Source organism: Conger conger, chromosome 1, assembly GCF_963514075.1.
Source record: "Conger conger chromosome 1, fConCon1.1, whole genome shotgun sequence".
NCBI classification, from domain to species: Eukaryota; Metazoa; Chordata; class Actinopteri; order Anguilliformes; family Congridae; genus Conger; species Conger conger.
This window is the reverse complement of record NC_083760.1, coordinates 88094999-88114700: the sequence shown is the minus strand read 5'-3', so window position 1 is coordinate 88114700 and position 19702 is coordinate 88094999. Positions and strand designations below refer to the sequence as shown.

The 19702-nt window shown below is 42.0% G+C and overlaps 1 protein-coding gene across 1 annotated transcript; it reads left to right on the top strand.

Annotated features, from left to right (window-relative positions):
* The first annotated feature begins 2167 nt into the window (after positions 1-2167).
* On the top strand, positions 2168-19316 carry LOC133109302 (CD276 antigen-like). Its single transcript, XM_061218932.1, has 4 exons — positions 2168-2406; positions 10825-11178; positions 13498-13779; positions 16365-19316. The coding sequence occupies exons 1-4, from the start codon at positions 2361-2363 to the stop codon at positions 16490-16492; spliced, it is 810 nt and encodes a 269-aa protein (XP_061074916.1). The 5' UTR covers positions 2168-2360; the 3' UTR covers positions 16493-19316.
* The last annotated feature ends 386 nt before the right edge of the window (positions 19317-19702 follow it).

Below are 19702 nucleotides of genomic sequence, written 5' to 3'. Positions count from 1 at the left end.
GCGATGTCCTTGACCGAACATTCCACTGCTGATGTAACAGTCACTCCTTTTGAAAGCGACAGAGTTCTAGAACGCTTGCTCAGAATGTTGAAAAAAGAAAAGAAAACATTCTAAAAAGGCTACTATTCAAGGGCTTAAGTCACATAATAGCCCTGTGGGGTGGGGTGGGGTGGGTGTCTAGCAGATAAACATTTGGCCACTGCACTTCAGAAATTATTCCAGCTGGTCCTCTTTCCCAAGCAAGCAAAAGGCCAATAACACACAGGCAGTCCAAACAAAAAGAGAATCCAAAGTCAAAAACCGAATAGCCAGAGTCCAAACACAGCGGGTCAAATCAGAACAAACAGGTAAGTCCAGAGAAGGCGGTCTGAAACAAAACAGGTCGAAACAGATCAATCAGGTAACGCTGGAAAGTATGGGGTTGACACATAACAATCTGGCAGAGGCTTAACAAAACAGACAGGAAAATATAGGGAGATAAAAAGGGGGGGAGAAATCAGGTGTGCATTAAAACCAGGAAGTGAAAACAGGTGAAACGAATGAATGGGAATGAATGGACAGCACAGGAGGTAACAATACATGGAAACGCTAACTTAGACAAAATCTAAGTCTAATAAATGCCTCAAAGTGCTCACTGAGTATATCATTTCAGCTCCCTGGACTTTTCAGGTCCAGGGGCCTCATTTATAAACGTTGCGTATGCACAAAAGAATGCGTACGCCACTTTCTAAGCAAACTTTGGCATCCATAAAAAACGAACTTGACGGGAAAATGTGCGGTCCTCCACGGAAACTCTGACCCATGCGTACGCACATTAACTGGAGAAATGAGAAACTGCTACTCCGATGGGAATGGGATGAAACGCGAGAAATGATGTGAAATTGATACTGTTGTGTCCTGTGCCTTTAATGCTCGTGACGTAAAACCAGGAAAACGGGAAGTAAAACAGGATGTAAAAAGGTATAAAGATTTGCCGGGAGTTGTGGCTGGGTATGGCTGCTGTAAGGACGTGTTTCGTCCCTGTTATACTTATTAAAGTGTTGTATTGTTGAATCTCGTTATACGGGTTCTCTCCCTTCCTAAGTGCAACACAACATTTGGCGACGAGAGAAGTCGAAAATGATACACAACAGACACCACTGTGTAAAATAAATCGAAATATTACCTCTCACGTATCATATATGAAGAGTTAATTTGCAAAAACGGATAAAAGCCTCTCTTACAATGAATAAACAAACAGCTGTTTGATTGATGCTCCCTGGAGTGCCCAGAAAATATGATTTAGGATGATAAATATAAACGGAGATGTTGTAAAATAATCCCTCAAATATGTAGACGAATTGTTAAACAATACTTCATGTTATTAAATGTATTCTCATAAATAATATGGTGAACAGTCGGACAAATTACGCTGCACTGATGCCGTTTACAATGCGTCAGTCGGGCAGATACGAGTGCATAGTTTCATATTTTGTTATCATATTCATATATTATGTTTTATAATGTGTTTATTGTTATGGATTTTTGTTCGTTTTATCTCTTAATTTTGTAACTGTGTTTTCAATGGTGCTAGACAAATAACGTGTATTATTATCATTATTATTATTATTATTATTATTATTATTATTATTATTATTATCATCGTCATCATCACATTCGTTGTGCAGAACTGTTCGTCATTTACAATCAATCAGGATAATTCCCACACCTGTAGCTTTTCAGAGGCAATCAAATGGCTGAAATCCCTTTTCTTGGCCTTCTTTTCAGCGTTTGCCATTGTCGTCTTTGTGAAATGCATATTCATTAACCAACCAGGCTTATTTATAGGACCCCATTAACAGGCAGGTAATGGGCTCCAGCTGATGTAGATTATATTTGGTTTCAGCTGCTGCCATACCTGTGGGTAGTCAATTCTTCATAATCATATGAATACATCTTAAAGTATATATATAAAAATGTATAAATAAAAAATTGTACCACTTCCAGGAAGTGGTACAATGAGATTTTATGTCACTGCGGGCTCATTCCAATCCCTTATATTTCTCCTCTTTCTCCCTTTTCTGTCCTTTCCTTGCTCAGAACATGAAAAACACAGGGGAGGGCGGGAGAGAGAGAGAGAGAGAGAGAGAGAGAGAGAGAGAGAGAGAGAGAGGGGGGGGGGGGGGGAGGCCCTTTGTTGAAGGACTCCCGAGAAATTTGATTATCCAGAAGGCAAGAATCATCTATAGCAGTCAATTCCTCTCTTGACTGTTACAGAGAGAGAAGCACACCTCTGCTCGTGCCATCCAGTGTTCCCGCGTTCTGAGATTACTTTACTGAAAGAAAGCGTTCGTCCAGGTTGCCTCTGACGTTCACGTGGCATGTTTCTCATCTTTGCAACAGTTCTCTCTCTGCTTCGCTTCACAGGTAAATTTATTTGTTCGTAAATACGGTAAAAACGTGATTTGAGCACATGGCTGTTTCACAAAGGAATTGACACTTTCAGACATGTATGATCAGTTAGAATGCTTGTGGTGGTGTCTAAGACCAATGTGGAGAATACTCATTTTATGCGCGTTGCTTTCACCATATGTAAAGTGATATCCATTGAGTAGTAGTTTTAGCTCTGATGGTAAAGTCGCTGTGGTTTTTTGTAAGTTAATTACAAAGTTCGTTTGGGTTATAAGCTCTCCCTGTGTTCGATTTGCACTTCATTGTGCGTCGCTCTGAGAGCGTCTGCTAAATGCCTGTAATGAAATAAAATGTAATGTAATGGCAGTTAGGGTTGCCACACGTTCTAGTTTTCCCGGGATTTTTCTCTTTTTTGAACGATTTTTGTACTTCTAAATGTCAGGAGAGTTCCAAATAAAACCGGATTATTCCACTGGGGATTGGACTGTATCCCAGAATAGAAGAGAAAAACAGAGTTTTTTTCCACTTTATGTTTAGACATCCAGTCCCGAGTCCGTAAACAGGTAAAAATGAGTAAAAACAACACAGCGACGATTGGCCATATGCCTATGTGTTTTCACCATTTGCATGTCTAAACCTAAAGAAAATTGAATTGAATTTGTGTGATAAATAACGACCATGTATTCGGGTCGTAGCTAAATTTGAATCTTGTGATTTCTGTTAAACCCTGCTGACTGAAATAAATCTTCCCTATGTGTAGCGCGGTTAGCTCCGTTAGTTCGCTGGGCAGTTTGTCTTAGCTAACCGCCGGTGCTGAGCCACACAGAAGAAGATTCGATTATTTTTCCAAAAAAAGAACCAAAAAATTAGCAGAAGGCATTGTTTGAACTTTTTAAGTATGTCATAGGTTCCAATATCTCAGTCTCAAAAAATCTCAGAAAAGTATTTGAATCCGTAACAAATATGTATCTGATCTAGGTCTATTCGTCACAGGTTATTGTGAATAAATACCGGAATCTGTATCTACAAGTGAGATGCTTTCACAGAATGCTCCTAATAAATAATAAGAATTTAATAGTTTCATAAATAATTTGTCCTGGTCAGTGTAAAGTGCTCCACGTGCATAATACTAACGATAAGCCTGTACCAGCTCCCAAAGCTCATGGCAGCCAATCGCCGTCGGTGTGTGTGTGTGTGTATGAATGGGTGAATGAGAAGCATCAATTGTACAGCGCTTTGGATAAAGGCGCTATATAAATGCCAACAATTTACCATATATGCTTAAAAATAAAAGTAATTGTAAAGTTTTCTTGCTGTAAGACACAACATGTTGAGCCATAGTATTAGTGGGGGGATAGGCTCCGAAGTCCGGTATCACACCCAAGCCCTGACACTGACACTGAATTGTGGCTCACAGTGAACCTTATTGACATGGAACTGATACATACACATACGGTATGTCCCATATTGTAAGCAGGGTTTGCCACATTTGATTTGTGAAAAACCGGGACATTTGACGCGCCATTATCCATGCTCTCTTTTTTTTGTACTTTTTTATACAACGTTGTATATCGGGTTTTTTTTTGTTGTTTCTTTTGCTGCTGGTTGCTTGACCGGTCTTGTATTAGGCAATTACCCCTCGGCTAGTAGCTAGCTGAGCTTTCCCACGGTGGGGACGTTGAAGTGAATGCACGCGCCCGACTGACAGCCCGTGTAGCAGTTGCTGGGTGATAAGGTAAACTTTCGTATTTCTGCTACCAATTAAAAAGATGTATCGGCATATGGCCAATCGTCACTGTGTTTTACTCATTTTTACCTGTTTACAGACACGGGATTGGATGTCTAAACGTAAAGAGGTAAAAAACAGAATAGCAGTTGAAGAATTCGGTTTTATTTGACGTTTAGAAGAACGAAAAGATTAAACATTTTCCGGGGCAGTCGCTCAAAAAAAGAGAACAATCCCGGGAAAACCAGAACCCTAATTATAAATAAGATTATTTTGTTCTCTTAATAAACCTAAACTTTGGAACTGCAAGTTTTACTTGACAAGGGACCAAATTCCTACAGATATTATAGTTCAAAACTTGTAAGTAGTAGTTTGGGTAAATCGGCTGCATAGATATAGCATTTTTATAAAATGCCTCTCACTCGCCCATACTCAGACACCAACAGTGGTGGGAGCAGTTGGGGGTTTGGCATCTTGCCACGGTGCTGAACCAGCAACTGCCAACCAACTGCCAGACAGTTGCGCTAATTTCATGACCTTACATTCTTAGATAGACATTCTTATCAGTTGATTAGATTAAGCAGGAGACAATCCTCCCCTGGAGCAATGCAAGGTTAAGGGCCTGAACTTTATGAACCCTTTTTTGGGTGTCTTTTTTGAGTGCGTTGTGTTGTGGTCCAGCCTACTGTTTCTGCCTGGCTTTCGACTGTGTTTTTTGGATTCTGTTTTTTGTGTCAGTAAACCTGCTATTTTCCTGTTACCCCTGAGTCTGCGCTGGGTTCCTCTGTCCCCCAAACCTGACAACCTCCTGACATAAATTATCCGCCCGTTCACCTTTGCTGGAATGTGACTAGTTCCACAAGCAGAATCGGTTGGGCACGCCTCACGACTCTACGTTTTCGCTGAATTTCTTTGGTATGATGCATCAACAAACTCTATTCAGTTGTTGTTATGATGAATTGTCTGCGCACAGTGTTTGGGAATTCGTAAAACAATGAGTTGTTCATGCAGTCCTGTTACACTACCATTCTTCAGCCAAGCCTGGCGGCAAGACGATTGCATTTCTCTCATTGCTAGTTCCCAATCCGTGTTTCCCCGAGCTATTCTTTAAAATTAGCTTAAGATTTTTCCCTCCTCACCCTGACAACTGTGCGGGGACTAGCCCGACATAGTGAGCCCTGGAATATGAAGCATTCACACTGTAAAGAAATAAAGACGTTTCCATGTCCACTACGTCTTCCCCAGAGCCAAAAGATCCACCACAGTCGGTACCGGTGCAAATGACGGAAACACTGGATTTATAATCAGTACGGTATACTCGGCAAACTGTACACTCTGTAACCGTTTCTCCTGTACCTGTAGTAACATTAACATTTATGTAAAAGGAGTCATAATGATTACAGCTTCCAATGGATTAGCTCATGCATACATAAGTGCATACCTGCATAATTGAGCAATCTAATGAATGTTACTGTTGAAAATGTATAACCAGAACAGTTTTGTATTTTCCTACATAAAGTGATAACATTCATGCAATGGGTTTATACTTCATCTGAAATTACTGATGGCCATATACTGTAATCCAATTACCACTTGTTCATGGGAAGATAACTTGGTGACTGGTTTTAGCAAGGAAAATGGATCACAGAGAGAGCAACTGCTAAAAAGGGATGAACAAACTGCACGGCGGAAATGATTAAAATCTGGCTGGTCAGCGTGCTGGCTTCCTCTGATACGGTGGCCCCTATCGTCTCTGCACCCAAACGGGCAGGAGCCTGTGGGAGAAAACCATTTTTGTTCCAAAAATGGCATTGTTCCAAAATCTCCCTCCTCTCACATTTCTATCAGGGTGCAACATTCTTTAAGGCACAGGAAGGTTTGAGAAAGCACTGCCTGCTGGGCCCAGACATTATTCTCTTGGACCTCCCTTCATTACTCCCTCCATCTCCCTCATTCCTCAGTTTCCCTGAAATCATGCATAAAGCATTGGCTGTTTCATGGCAACGTCAATTAAGTAAATAGTAAGTAAGTAAGTACATTTTATTTATATCAGCACCTTTCAAGCATAAGAGCACAAGGTGCTTCACAAACAGCACACAAAAAGAAAATAAGAATTAGACAAGACAGCAACAATAAAATATAAAAGAGATAAAAAAATACATAAAACATCAAACATTAAACATTAAAAGCCATTTTATAAAAGTGAGTCTTGAGCTGGGACTTAAAAGTGGACACGGAGGAAGCTGTTCGGATATCCAAAGGAAGGCTGTTCCAAAGTCTGGGCGCTACGACCGAAAAAGCACAATCACCCTTTGTTTTCAGCCTGGATTTTGGAACAGCCAATAATGCCAAGGAAGATGATCTGAGTGTGCGAGAAGTTTGATATGATGTTAAAAGGTCAATGATATATTCCAGAGCAATGCCAGCCAGAGCTTTAAAAGTAATAAGTAAAATTTTAAAATTGACTCTAAATTCAATAGGAAGCCAGTGTAACGTCGCTAGAACTGGGGTAATATGGGCCCTTCTGTTTGCCCTAGTCAAAAGTCTGGCTGCTGCATTCTGCACCACCTGGAGACGGGACATGGATTTATGACTTAGACATGTATATGTGGAGTTACAATAGTCCTGACGTGAAGAAACAAAAGCATGAATGATTTTTTCTGTATCCTGCAATGATAACATGCATCTGATTTTTGAGATATTTCTTAAATGGTAAAAACAAGTCTGGATTACTTTTGTAATGTGGAGATTGAGATTAAGTTCTGAGTCCAAAATTACTCCCAGATTTCGAGCAGTACTTTTCACATTATGTGCAAAAAGGCCAAGGTTTAAACGAATTTGTTGAGCGATCTCTGGTTTTCCCAAAATTTCAGTCTTATCGGGATTAAGTTGTAGAATGTTTTGAGCCATCCAGCGTTGAACATCAGTTAGGCAGTCTAGTAAGGTTGACAGTGTGTTAACCTCATTGCGTTTAACTGAAAGATATAATTGTGTATCGTCTGCATAACAATGAAATGATATGTGGTGATCTTGAATAACTCTGCCCAGAGGTAACATATAAATAGAAAATAAAATGGGTCTGAGGATAGATCCTTAAGGACACAACGCAAGTTAAAATAGCAGACGAGGAAACTGAATTACCTATGGAGACAGAAAAGGTTCTATTCGACAGATAAGAGGGGAACCATTCCAGTGCAATCCCAGAAATGCCAACCCAGTTTTTAAGTCTATCGATGAGGATTGAGTGGTCAACCGTATCGAATGCTGCACTAAGATCAAGAAGAACTAAAATGGATGTTTCACCAGAGTCTGCATTCAGCAGTAGATCATTAACTACCTTTAAAAGGGCAGTCTCTGTGCTGTGACATGCCCGAAAAACCTGACTGGAAAATTTTTGTTCATAAATGCTATCAATTGTTTAGAGACCACCTTTTCTAGAATTTTTGAAATAAAAGGAAGCTTTGAAATAGGCCTAAAATTATTTAAAAGTGAAGCATCTAAATTTGTTTTTTTAAGAAGAGGCTGGATTGAAGCGCATTTAAAATGAGAGGGTACACACCCTGAGGCCAATGAGCTATTTATAATCAAAACAATGTCTGGACCTATAGTTCCTAGAACATCCTTCAGGAGTTTAGCTGGGATGACATCCATAGGACTGGAGGAAGGCTTCATATCAGAAATAATATCATGAAGATCTACCATTGCAATGGATTCAAATGAGCTAAATGTAGCAGAAGTATGGCAAGAAACATTCATAATGTGAGCAGAGGGAGTGATTCTAATTCTGATATTATCGATCTTTTCAATAAAAAATGTTAAAAACCTCTGGCAGAGCTCAGATGAGGATTCGGAAAAAACATTCGGAGAGGGATTTAAAATGTAGTCGATAGTTTGAAACAAACATCTTGGCTTACGGCTATTGACAGATATCAAGTTCGAAAAATACTTCTCCCTTGCATTTTTAACTGCCTGGTTGAATTTTGTAAACATATCTTTCATATGAAGATAGTCAGCATGTAAATTAGATGTCTTCCATTTTCGTTCTGCTTGCCTTCGTTCTCTCTTTAAATTTTGTAAATCATTATCGTAAAGCCAAGGGAGTCTCTTTACGGTTGACTTTGACCTAATTTTAGTAAGCCCAAGCATACACTATTAAAATGATTTACTAATTCCTCTGTCTAATAGCGGGGTACAATTAACGATACGGTTTTCAAATGCTGAAGAAAACATTTCAGCTGTTTGTAAGTTGATGAATCGAGAACGAAAAACACATTTATCATTTGTACATATAACTGGAAGTTGGACGTCAAATAAAATGCTGAGATGATCCGAGACACAAATGTCTTTCTTCTCAAGGCTATTTAGTTCCAGACCAAGCGTAAACACTAAATCTAGCGTGTGCCCTTTATTGTGCGTTGCACCTGACACGTGTTGCACTAGGTTAAAAGAATCTGTTAGTTCCAAGAATTCGGTGGAAGCCGAATCTGATATGTCGTTTCAGTGCGACTGGTGCAATGGTCTAATTTCTGCAACAGCAAACCTTGGACACCATAACTGTCCAGGAAGTCTGATTTTGACTTGTGCTTTTAGGAGGGAGATCTTTTGTTCTGTGAATTTTCCCTACAGCTTGTTGGTCTTCTTGGGTCCCTAGGCTGTAAACAGATATACCCAAAAGTAGCTATTCCTGCGACCTCTGTAATGACTACAGATAGCTAGCCAGCTCGTGAGACATTCACATAACGGCCAATGTGACATGCGGCGGAACCAGTAGAGGATTGTTCAGGGAGCCCGTTATGGTACAGGATTCCTGTAGCGATCAAGTCCAAATTATGAATAAGACATCCACCAAATGTGGATAACTAATCTAAATTATTATTCAAATGGAGTCAGATAAACGAAGGTGAATGTATTGGCCCCATTGTGGAAATTCTTGGTCAGCCCGGACCAGTAAAGAGCGGAAGGCAGAGTGGTACTACTGTCTTTGTATCGTGGTTTATTTACATTACATTACATTATTGGCATTTGGCAGACGCTCTTATCCAGAGCGACGTACATTTGATTAGACTAAGCAGGAGACAATCCTCCCCTGGAGCAATGCAGGGTTAAGGGCCTTGCTCAGGGGCCCAACGGCTGTGCGGATCTTACTGTCTTACTTACTGGCTACCCCCCCCCCCCCGGAGCATACATCATTAGCCCCCACCTTTTGGCACCCATGCCTGTGGGGGAGAGCTAGAGTGGGATTCCTGGAAGAGTCTTCCGGGGCCCCCTGTGGAGTCCCCCTTCTCTCACATTCCTTGAAGGTTTTGAGCACAGGGATACTGGAGATGGCATAAAGATGTTTCATGATAATCCCAGGTCAGAATATAGTAATGTTTGGTGTTATTCAGATTGGTTCAGTGCGACTGGTGCAATGGTATAGTTTTTGTAACAGTCTACCTAGGATATCATAACCGTCCAGGAGTCTCTGTAGAAGCCATTTGCTTTGCTTTTGTGTGTTAGTATAAAACAACACGTTTCAGATTTCCAAATATTCATTTTCCAAAAGATTTAATTTTACAGAGACATTTTTGTATTTAATTTAAAAAAAGTAACATATTGCTGTAAGCAGTTGACAACTTTTTGTATAAAAACTTGGATCAAGGCTGTCTGAGATCAGACGCAATGAGCCAACCAAAGTCTGCAGAAGAACTGTGGCAAGTTCTCCAACATGCTTGGAACAACCTCCTTGCTGATTGTCTTATAGAACTGCAGGACAGCGTTGACTATCTTAGAGTAGAGATGCAGTTTTAACGCCAAAGGGTGGTCACAACAAATATTGATTTGATTCAATTTTTAACTATTCTGCCAAATGTAATGTAAAATGCATAGTATTCACCGATTTAGGACATTTCATTGAATTCTTTTTGAAAGAAATTGTATCTTCTGTTATACAGGTGCCTAAGACTTTTGCACAGTACCGTATTAGGAAGTATTTTCACACAGGGAAGTGGTCACTGTGTGGAATAGCTTGTCTGGTCATGTAGTGGAGGCTGAAAGACTGGGATTTTCAAGACCACGCATGATGCCGTATGATGCTGGGTAGTATCTTGTCATGCTGGACAGCTGACCTTCATCGATAATCAGACCACGCACAGCAGACTTTGGAATCTGTCATCAGCACAAGGGTATTGATTACCTGATAGGCAGGCTCCGAGTCTGATATATTTCCCGGCACTACCTTAGTGTGCCGCGACAGTGTCGTATTTGTGCCGATTTGGTGATTAGTTTCACTTTGGCTATCAGGTTATCAGTACCCTCGTCCTGATGACAGATCCCAATTGTCTGCTGTGCGTGGGCTGATTATCGACAAAGGGTCAGCTCCGTGTCTTTCTATTTAAGTCCCGCTTCTCTTGGAATCGGGGCTTGTTTTTTTTTCTTTTTCGATTCCCACGGCACGTTTGGTTCAGATTTGCATTCGTGCACTGTGTGAGGTTTGTGACTGACAATTCTCATTTCCCTGTTGTGGTGGGAGCTGAACCCGCCTTGGGGGTAACAAGGACAGTCTGTCACACTGTGCACTGTGTGCACTTCCTGCCTCTGTAGTGTTCCTGCCGCATCAGTTGAATTGCATTTAATAAATTCTTGTCTCTTTTTAAAAACCACCCAGCAGGCCTGTTGTTTTTTTCCCTGCTAATCCTTGCGTGGGGATCTCTCTCTCTGTCCCTCAGGTTCCTTCGAGGTGACTGTCCCGCAGCGAAGGGTGTTGGCGGTGCTGGGTCAGCCGGTGGTTTTGGGGTGCAGCTACACTCCGGACCCCAAGGAGGGGCTGGACAGCCTGGTGGTGACGTGGCAGAGGTCAGAGGACCAGCAGGTCGTCCACAGCTTCTATTATGGGCGGAGTCAGCTGGACAAGCAGAGCCCGAACTACGCGGGCCGCACCGAGCTCTACCCCGCCCTGCTCCAGGCCGGGAACGCCTCACTGCGGCTGCAGCGGGTCGGCCCGGCGGACACGGGCCGGTACCTCTGCACCGTCAGCAGCCTACAGGGATCCGGCAAGGGAGAGGTCCAGCTGGAGTACGCAGGTCAGAGCGCTGTCTCTCCCACAAGCATCGCTGCAGAGCGCTTCCTCTCCCCCCCACAGCACCCGGGAACATCACTGCAATGGGGGCAGCCTGTAGCCCGTAGCTTAGTCTAATCAACTGTAAGTCGCTTTGGATAAAAGCGTCAGCCGAATAACGTGTAACGTAACGATACTTTTCTCGCAAATTATGCAATACTTAGTTACAACCTCACATTGTGATCGGCTGAGAGACATTCGAAGGAGTGACATTATCTCATGATAGGTCTGTCCTAACTCAGCGAAACCAAACCACTTTGTTTTACGTTCAATTGACTCGCTGTATCAGAGAGATCATAAACTCGTAACCTAGCAACACTTCAGGAGCGCTCCGTTCTGTCAATAAAAGCGGAGTCTGAGTCTAACGAGTCGGAGTTACTGTATCATTCGGAAACTCTTATCTATCATTAACTAATTCCATTATTTATAAACCCATTGGTAAAACATTTGGAATAATACAATTGGAGTCACTCCCCTTGTATGATTGCACAGGGGCGGCGTGGCTCAGGCAGTAAGAGCAGTCGTCTGGCAGTCGGTTGCCGGTTCGATCCCCTGCCCGGGCTGTGTCGAAGTGTCCCTGAGCAAGACACCTAACCCTCAGATGCTCCTGACGAGCTGGTCGGTGCCTTGCATGGCAGCCAATTGCCTAATCGCTGCATAATACTTATTGTCACTGAACTGTTGACCATGGGTGTCTTATCCGAAAAGGTCTGATATAGGTGCAGGTCTTCACCAATCGGGACACGTGAGGTATCGCAAATCCCCCAGCCAGGAACACCCACCTTTATGTAACCTTTATTTAACCAGGAAATGCTGATAAATGACATTTTTTTTCCATGAGGGACCTGGTCCATTAGGCGGAGTTACAGACAAAAAAAAAAAACCCACATCAAAATACCAAGTATTTTACGTGCAGATAGAGCCAGCCGTTCCTGGCAAGGTGGAGAATGTTGTGTGAATGTTTAAGGAAATATTAACTCGCCCATTTCATCTCGGTCCCGTCAATGCGGTTTTGTTACCTGCAAAGCACCCTCTTTGTCTGTGAACGCCTCACCGCATTAAACGCATGGGGTGTTTCGGCTCCAGACGAAGGCTGACAGGGCAGACAGACCGTGCCTTTGTTGCCATGGCGCCCACACTGTGGAACGTTGGCCGTCAGATCTGCTGAGCCTGCTGATGTTTAAACAGAGCTTAGGGCGGCCTGTAGCGTATTGGTTAAGGTAAATGATCGGGAGAGGCAAGGTCGGTGGTTCTAATCCTGGTGTAGCCACAATAAAATCCGCACAGCTGTTGGGTCCTTAACCCTGCATTGCTCCAGGGGAGGATTGTGTCCTGCTAATGAACTGTACATCGCTCTGGGTAAGAGCGTCTACCAAAATGCCTTTAATGTAAAGTAAAGCGCATTTTAAAAAAAAATAGTTTAGCCCAGTCTCCACCAAACAGCCGAGATGAGACGCGATGGGTTTAGAACGTCTTTGGGAGAAAGTTTTATTGGTGTGAACTGTCCAGTTTTAGAACAATTAGTGATTTAAAGTTACAGTTGTCATGGAGACTGGGCTTTAGACCTTTTAATTCTCACTTTCAGTGAAACTGAGGAATGAGGGAGACGTGAGAGGGAGGGAGTAACGAAGGGGGGTCAAACCTTCCTGTGCCGTAAAGAATGTCGCACCTCAATAGAAATGTGAGAGGAGGGGGATTTACAAGGGGTTCAGGAAGGCAGCTGTTTTGGGAACAATGCAGGAGTTTTTCCCCCACAGTCTCCCGCCCGTATGGGTGCAGAGAAGATGGGGGCTAACGGTGTATGCTCCTGGGGTTAAATTACTTTACAGCCACATATTGCCACTGTACTAGAGGAAGCCAGCAAGCTGACCAGCGCACTTAGTGACAATACCAGATTTTAACCATTTCCGCCTTACAAACGTATGCTTGTGTATTTTCTCTGCAGTGAAGTAAAATAAAGTAAAACTTTATTTCTATAGGACTTTTATAAACACGGTGTTACAACGTGCTTCACACAGCAACAAAGAAACCAAAAAAGTGCAACATAAATAGATGATGTATATCTTACAAACGCGAAAACACACAACATTTTCTCCGCTTGCAATGTTGTGTGTTTTCGGGTTTGTATGGCACTGCGTTTATGAAAGTGCTTTAGGAATGAAGTTTTACTTTTACTTACTTCCTTGCTTGCTTACTTACTTCCTTCCTTGCTTACTTGTTTACACTCGTACGTACCCGGGGGCGCAGGTAAACCTGACTAACTTAAGGCCCCCCCCCCCCACAGCACCTTACGCCGAGCCCAGGCTTAACATCCAGGTGAAGTGTAGCAGCATCAGCCTGCAGTTTGAGAGCGAGGGCTACCCGGCCCCCCAGGTCCAGTGGACGGGCACACCGGGGAAGAACCTGAGCACCCAGGAGGAGGTGTCCGGGCCCGGGGAGGATGGGCTCTTCCTCCTGCGGACCAGCGTGACGGTGGAGGACCCCGGACCGGGAGTCAACCTCAGCTTCGTCCTGAAGAACTCCGCCCTGGGACAGGAGCTCCTGAGACCCATCAGCTTCAGCCTGGGTAAATCCGTCCGTTATCCAGCCCCGCTTATTCCCGGGTGGCCTGCATTACATTTCATTACATTACATTAATGGCATTTGGCCGACGCTCTTATCCAGAGCGACGTACAACAACGTGCATACCCATAACCAGGGATGAGTGTGCTGAAAGACCCTAGAGAGAAGTACAAATACAACTACTACCTGCACAACAAAGATAAGGACCAGGGCCTATTTGATTCTTTTTTTTTTTTAAACCGCAACACACAAAAATAACTTTCTGCTCTGCTTCACGGACCACTTGGAGCACAGAGTCTCAGGTAACATGAGTCATCCTCCTTTGTTGCCGAGTCCCCAGTCAGGTACCGTAACCACGATGCTCCGAATGGTCGGTGAAGCTGAGCAGAAAGTTCTACATGCTGCCATGAGTTGCCACACCCAGGTAACCCAATTCCGCCTGTGTGATCTGTGCTCGATCACTCCGTTCGCCCTTAACTATGTCCGTCGCTCTGCTTCTTGTAGCCTCAGATATGTTGGACTGATCAAACAGGAAATAGGCAAAATGTCAGGTCCTTGAGCAAGGACCTTAAGCCCACATTGCTTCCAGGGGGGGATTGTTTAGTCTAATCAGCTGTATGTCGCTTTGGATAAAAGTGTCAGCCAAATAACATGCAATAACATGTAATGGTCATGGTCGCAGGGTCGTTCATCCATTTTAGTCTTTGAGATTTGTTTTTGACTTTTCTATTTCTCTCTATTTTAAGTGTCATTTCTTTCTTTTTTTTCGTGTGTGGGTGTGTCTGTGTGTGTGTGTGTGTGTGTGTACAGTATATAATACTCCCTCTGTTCCAAAAACAATATCAGTTGGCAGATAGATGAGACTCTTCAGTTTCATTGAAATAATGACCTGCGTTTGCACTGTGTGGGGGTTTTCCTACACTAGGCCTGAGAACAGCAGGCTGTTGATGTTATATCAGCTTTCCCTTCAGATTTCCCTCCTAAGAAATTCATCTTTTCCCAATTCCTTTAACCTCCTAAGACCTGGCGTACACATGCGTGGACTCCACATTTTGGGCTGCACAACCATAATACTTCATTCTTAAGACAGAGAGTCCACATATGTGGACATCGTTTTTCTCAAAAACTACATCATGTCAAAAGATGATGCTTAGTCTTTATACTTATCAGGTCCCAATAAGCCCAAATAGCAAAGAGAAATTAAAAATGCATACCAAAAAAGAGTGCGGAGTCCTAGGAGGTTAAAATAATTTGACATTTGGACATTTTTGGCATTTTTTGAAAGAATCAAAACATGGGCCATCATGGTGGAAACAGGGGGCAGCCTATCGTCAGGTCCAGTGGCTAAGGTACACTACTGGAACCCGGAAAGGTTGGTGGTTTAAGCCCCAGTTCTGCACAGCTGTCGGGCCCTGCTTAGTCTAATCAACTGTAAACCACTCTGGATAACAGCGTCAGCTAAATAACTGACGTGATGTACCCCGTCGCACAAATTTGTCATACACAGGGCTGCGTGACATACTGCTAGGCAAGTCGAGTAAGTTCCAACGGCTGCGACATATTTGCAGTGTATAGTGTGTCAATAATAAATATCTCTGGGGGTGTACCATGGTGAAGTACACAAAGGGCTCTTTATGAAAGATTTAGGAATGGGTGTGTATACATCAGCATAACCGGCTAGACTTGTGATATTTAAGGCACATATTTGAAATGCATCTAAACGCATACGAGCTATCGCTGGAAGTGATTCAGAAGGTGGTCCTTATCTTTGTTGTACGGGTAGCAGTTGAAATTGTATTTCCCTCTAGGGTCTTTCAGCGCACTTAGCCCTGGTTATGGGTATGCACTTTGTTGTACGTCGCTCTGGATAAGAGCGTCTGCCAAATGCCAATAATGTAATGTAATGAAAGGACCATGTCTGTGATTGATTACTGTCATGCCAAGTTCAAGCTTGCGAAAGCCCTCTGGGCTTCCTTTTGCTTGACGCTGCCTGGTGTAATCTTGGTGCAGAGTTTCTGTTTTTATGAAACAGCCCTATTGTATTTATAAATAAAGTAACATTATGTAATCGACCAGATAAAGACCCTGTCTGTCTGGAATTACCTGGGGAGCAAGAAGGCAGCTAGACAGCCGAAACAGGGAAGTTTTGCAATATGCTTAGGACATCCTACTAGCAGATTTCCTCACAAAACTGCAGGACAGTGTATGGAAGAGAACTGATGCAGTTTTGCAGGCAAAGAGTGGCCACAACACAAATTTGATTTGATTTTTAAATGTTTACTGCTCTTTATAGAACATTTCTCCATTTCATTATTTTTGAAAGTATCTTCCATCTTTCACTGTATCCTACGTTATACAAAAAGTTTACAAAAACTAAAGCCCAAGCTACTTGGAAACGTTCAGCAACGCCATTGAATTTTGAATTCAGAATATCGATTGTTATCTCAACACAGAACTAAAGCTGTTTTGGTATTTCGGCTTATAAGTAAATAGGATAAGGGCCGTTGAGTGTTGCCAGCCGAAACAATGGCGTGTATTCACGATTGCTTTCCCAAAAGACTTAGTGTCTTTTTTCTTCTTTTTTTTCAGCTCCAGGTGGCCTTGGAAATTCGATAGACGGCACCAGGTTGACCATTGTGCTGCTGATAAGCGCTCTGTGCCTGCTGGTGTGCCTGGGCCTGGCGGCCTTCGCCTACATCCGCCGGCAGAGGACTTGATAGCAGCCAAGGACACCGCAGAACGGCTCGCAGACACTCTTCAAGTCGGCGAGAGACGAGCTATGTGCAGTCTGCTGGCTAATGCCCCATCCGTGCCAGGTAGCTTGCTTACAACAGTCGCAAAAAGCTGGGCTTATTACTCCACAAAGAGTTTGGTGTATTAGCACGATAGCACACTAGCGCGTAAGAGCACTGCAAATGTAGCCTGACATTAGCACGCGCGATTTCAGTATTCTGTTGCAGCCGCCTGGATCGGAGGCAACGGCACCGAATGCTAAAAAGTTGTGCTAGCGCAGCCCAAAGCTCCACCTAGAATTTCATCCAAAAACGGAAATCTAATAGTCCTGAAATAATTATTATATATATTATATATAATATTATATATATTATATATAATATTATATATATTATATATATATTATAAATATAAAAGTATGTGTAAACTACTCACTAAGACAACTGCAGGTTCAACACAATCACTAAACACAAAAGCAATACATTGTAACTGGCCAGAGATTCATAGATGCGACAAACCGTGGTATTTTCACCGCTTAGTTACTGTTGCTATGTCATCAAGCTGTTGCGAAGAAAGAGCGTGGAGCCAACATGATTCCACAGACAGATCAGCAATGAAATGAAATATTGAAATGAAATATTTGCATGGAATGGAATACGTTAATAATAAACATAATCAACACTACTCATGTGCTATGTAGTTTACATGCAGGTTTTGTTTTAGTTTTTTTTACAAATACACGAACTAATATTTGTTTATGATAGATCGGCAGCCAGCTAAGTCGATCGGTTTTGCTGCTAACATTGCTAGCTAGCTAGCTATAAATAGCCAAGTTCACTATATGTCATCTCAATTAAATATGCATTTTTGTAATGAATAAAAAAACGGTCCTCCTTTTTTCTTGTAATGTATCGAAAATTGGAAGTTGTGGTCCTTACAGCCAGCATATGTCACTTGAAATAGCCTTAATTTGTTTAACCATATAACATGTAGCTGTCGTATCCTATTTATGTGTTGATCATATTGTGTTGTGCACAGACTCTTATTATTGGCGTTAAAGAGCTTCACCTGCTGACTGTTTAGTGTAAATTCACGAGGTCGATTGGTTGAAAGGTTGGTTGGGAGAGAGAACACAGAGTTTTCATAGTTAGCTAGCAAGGTAATAATGATAATAAAAATACAAATAATTCTCTACTCCTAGCTTTCTCGCAAACCATTATTATTATTATTATTATTATTATTATTATTATTTATTTCATTATTATTATTTTTTTATAGCTATGATTATTTGTAAATTTGAAGAGCCCATCATGAGTTTTTCTCAATCTGTTCAATACAAAGCAGTCCCAAAAGGGGCGGCCTGTAGCCTGGTGGTTAAGGTAAATGACTGGGACACACAAGGCCGGTGATTCTAATCCCAGTGTAACCACAATAAGATCCGCACAGCCGTTGGGCCCTTGAGCAAGGCCCTTAACCCTGCATTGCTCCAGGGGAGGATTGTCTCCTGCTTAGTCTAATCAACTGTACGTCGCTCTGGATAAGAGCGTCTGCCAAATGCCAATAATGTAATGTAATGTAAAGGTAAATGATGTAAACCATGTAATGACATCACTCCGTGATGTACGCGGGGGGCGTGGTCAGCACCATGAAGATTTGGGTTTTTTATGGCACCGGAAACTTGAATCGGCAATTAATTTCCTGAATCGACTGAACCGAAATCGAACCGACCACCTCGATGTCGTAGCTCACACACAGGCCTGTAAAGTTAGAGGGCTACAATTCCAAAACGGTTCACTCCGTAAAACCCTCACATTAAAGTGCAGGCCGTCTGCTTTAATTGCATACATTTATCATATCAAAGTGTAGACTGTCAGCTTTAATTTGAGGGAGCATACATCCATATGGAGTGAGTCATGTAGGAAATTACAACCCTTTAAAATGGCTACGGATCTTATTTGAAGTGTGGCTGCAGTTGAAAATATAGTGATAGGAGTCATCAGAAATGGATAGCATTGTGGTGATGGTGAGGCGCTCCAGGTGTGCACTGTAACTTATTTATCCGCTGAACAGGTATGGGCATATATAATTTAACCCTATTCATCACTTCAAGCTGGCCTTATTGTTTTTTTTCTTTATGACTTTACTCTCTTTTTGTTTTCCTTTGAAGGAGAGCAGACACTGCTCATATGCAAAAGGTGTGTAAAGATCATATATGTTATCACATTTTGTTAGTTTGTTTCACTACTAAATATGGTGAATGGCAAATTGGTTGACATTTATATAGCATTTAGGGGTTAGGTGTCTTGTATCATGTAATCATGTAAGAAAATCAAGCATGATACAGTTCTATAACACAAATGTATTTGATATTTCATCTTCCTTAAATGTTTTTTGAAAATGCTGCACATTGTCTTTTTCTTCTAAAGGAGTTTGTGGGTAAACGTGGCCTCCATTACGATCTGTCAAAGAAATGTGTGGCCTCAGGATTTCACAGAGCTTCTCCTCACTGATAGTGTCAGGGGCCAATTTACACAACCTTGTTGAAGAAGCATCTTAAAAACACAAGCATTACCACAACACTGTTACTTACACCTGAAGGTCTAACAATCTGATACAGACTGTGTTATTTTTAGACACATTAAATAATATATGTATCTCATGTATTGTGTGATTGGTAAGGTTACCAGGACCGTATTGCACTCTTTTATGTCTGATGTGCTGATGTTCTAGACTGACTGAACTTTTTTGTATTTTTATTGTCATCATTTTTCATAAAAGCATCTGCCAAATAAATGTAATTTATACATACTGTATGTCTTTCATTCATTTTCTATGGAAACCACATACACACACTTGTTAATTATCCATTGTTAAACGTTTGTTGGCAAAGCTATGCATGTACAGAAGCATGGATAAATCCACCTGACTGATGCTCCATGATTCTTAAGAGTCCTTGAAGACACCCCTCTAAAACAATCACCCCTTCCTGACAACCAGGGACGTTTCCACCTAAGGTTCCACCTAAGGTTCCAACTAAGTGCAGTTTTAAATATAACAATATGACTGATAAGCAGGGGGAATTCGGAAACCGAAGTCCAGGAATGGTTGAATGATGACTCAGTTTCACAGTCTGAATGTGTCTACCTGGCTGGCAACACAACCCCACCTTTGTCCTAATTACATTTCAGCCGTTA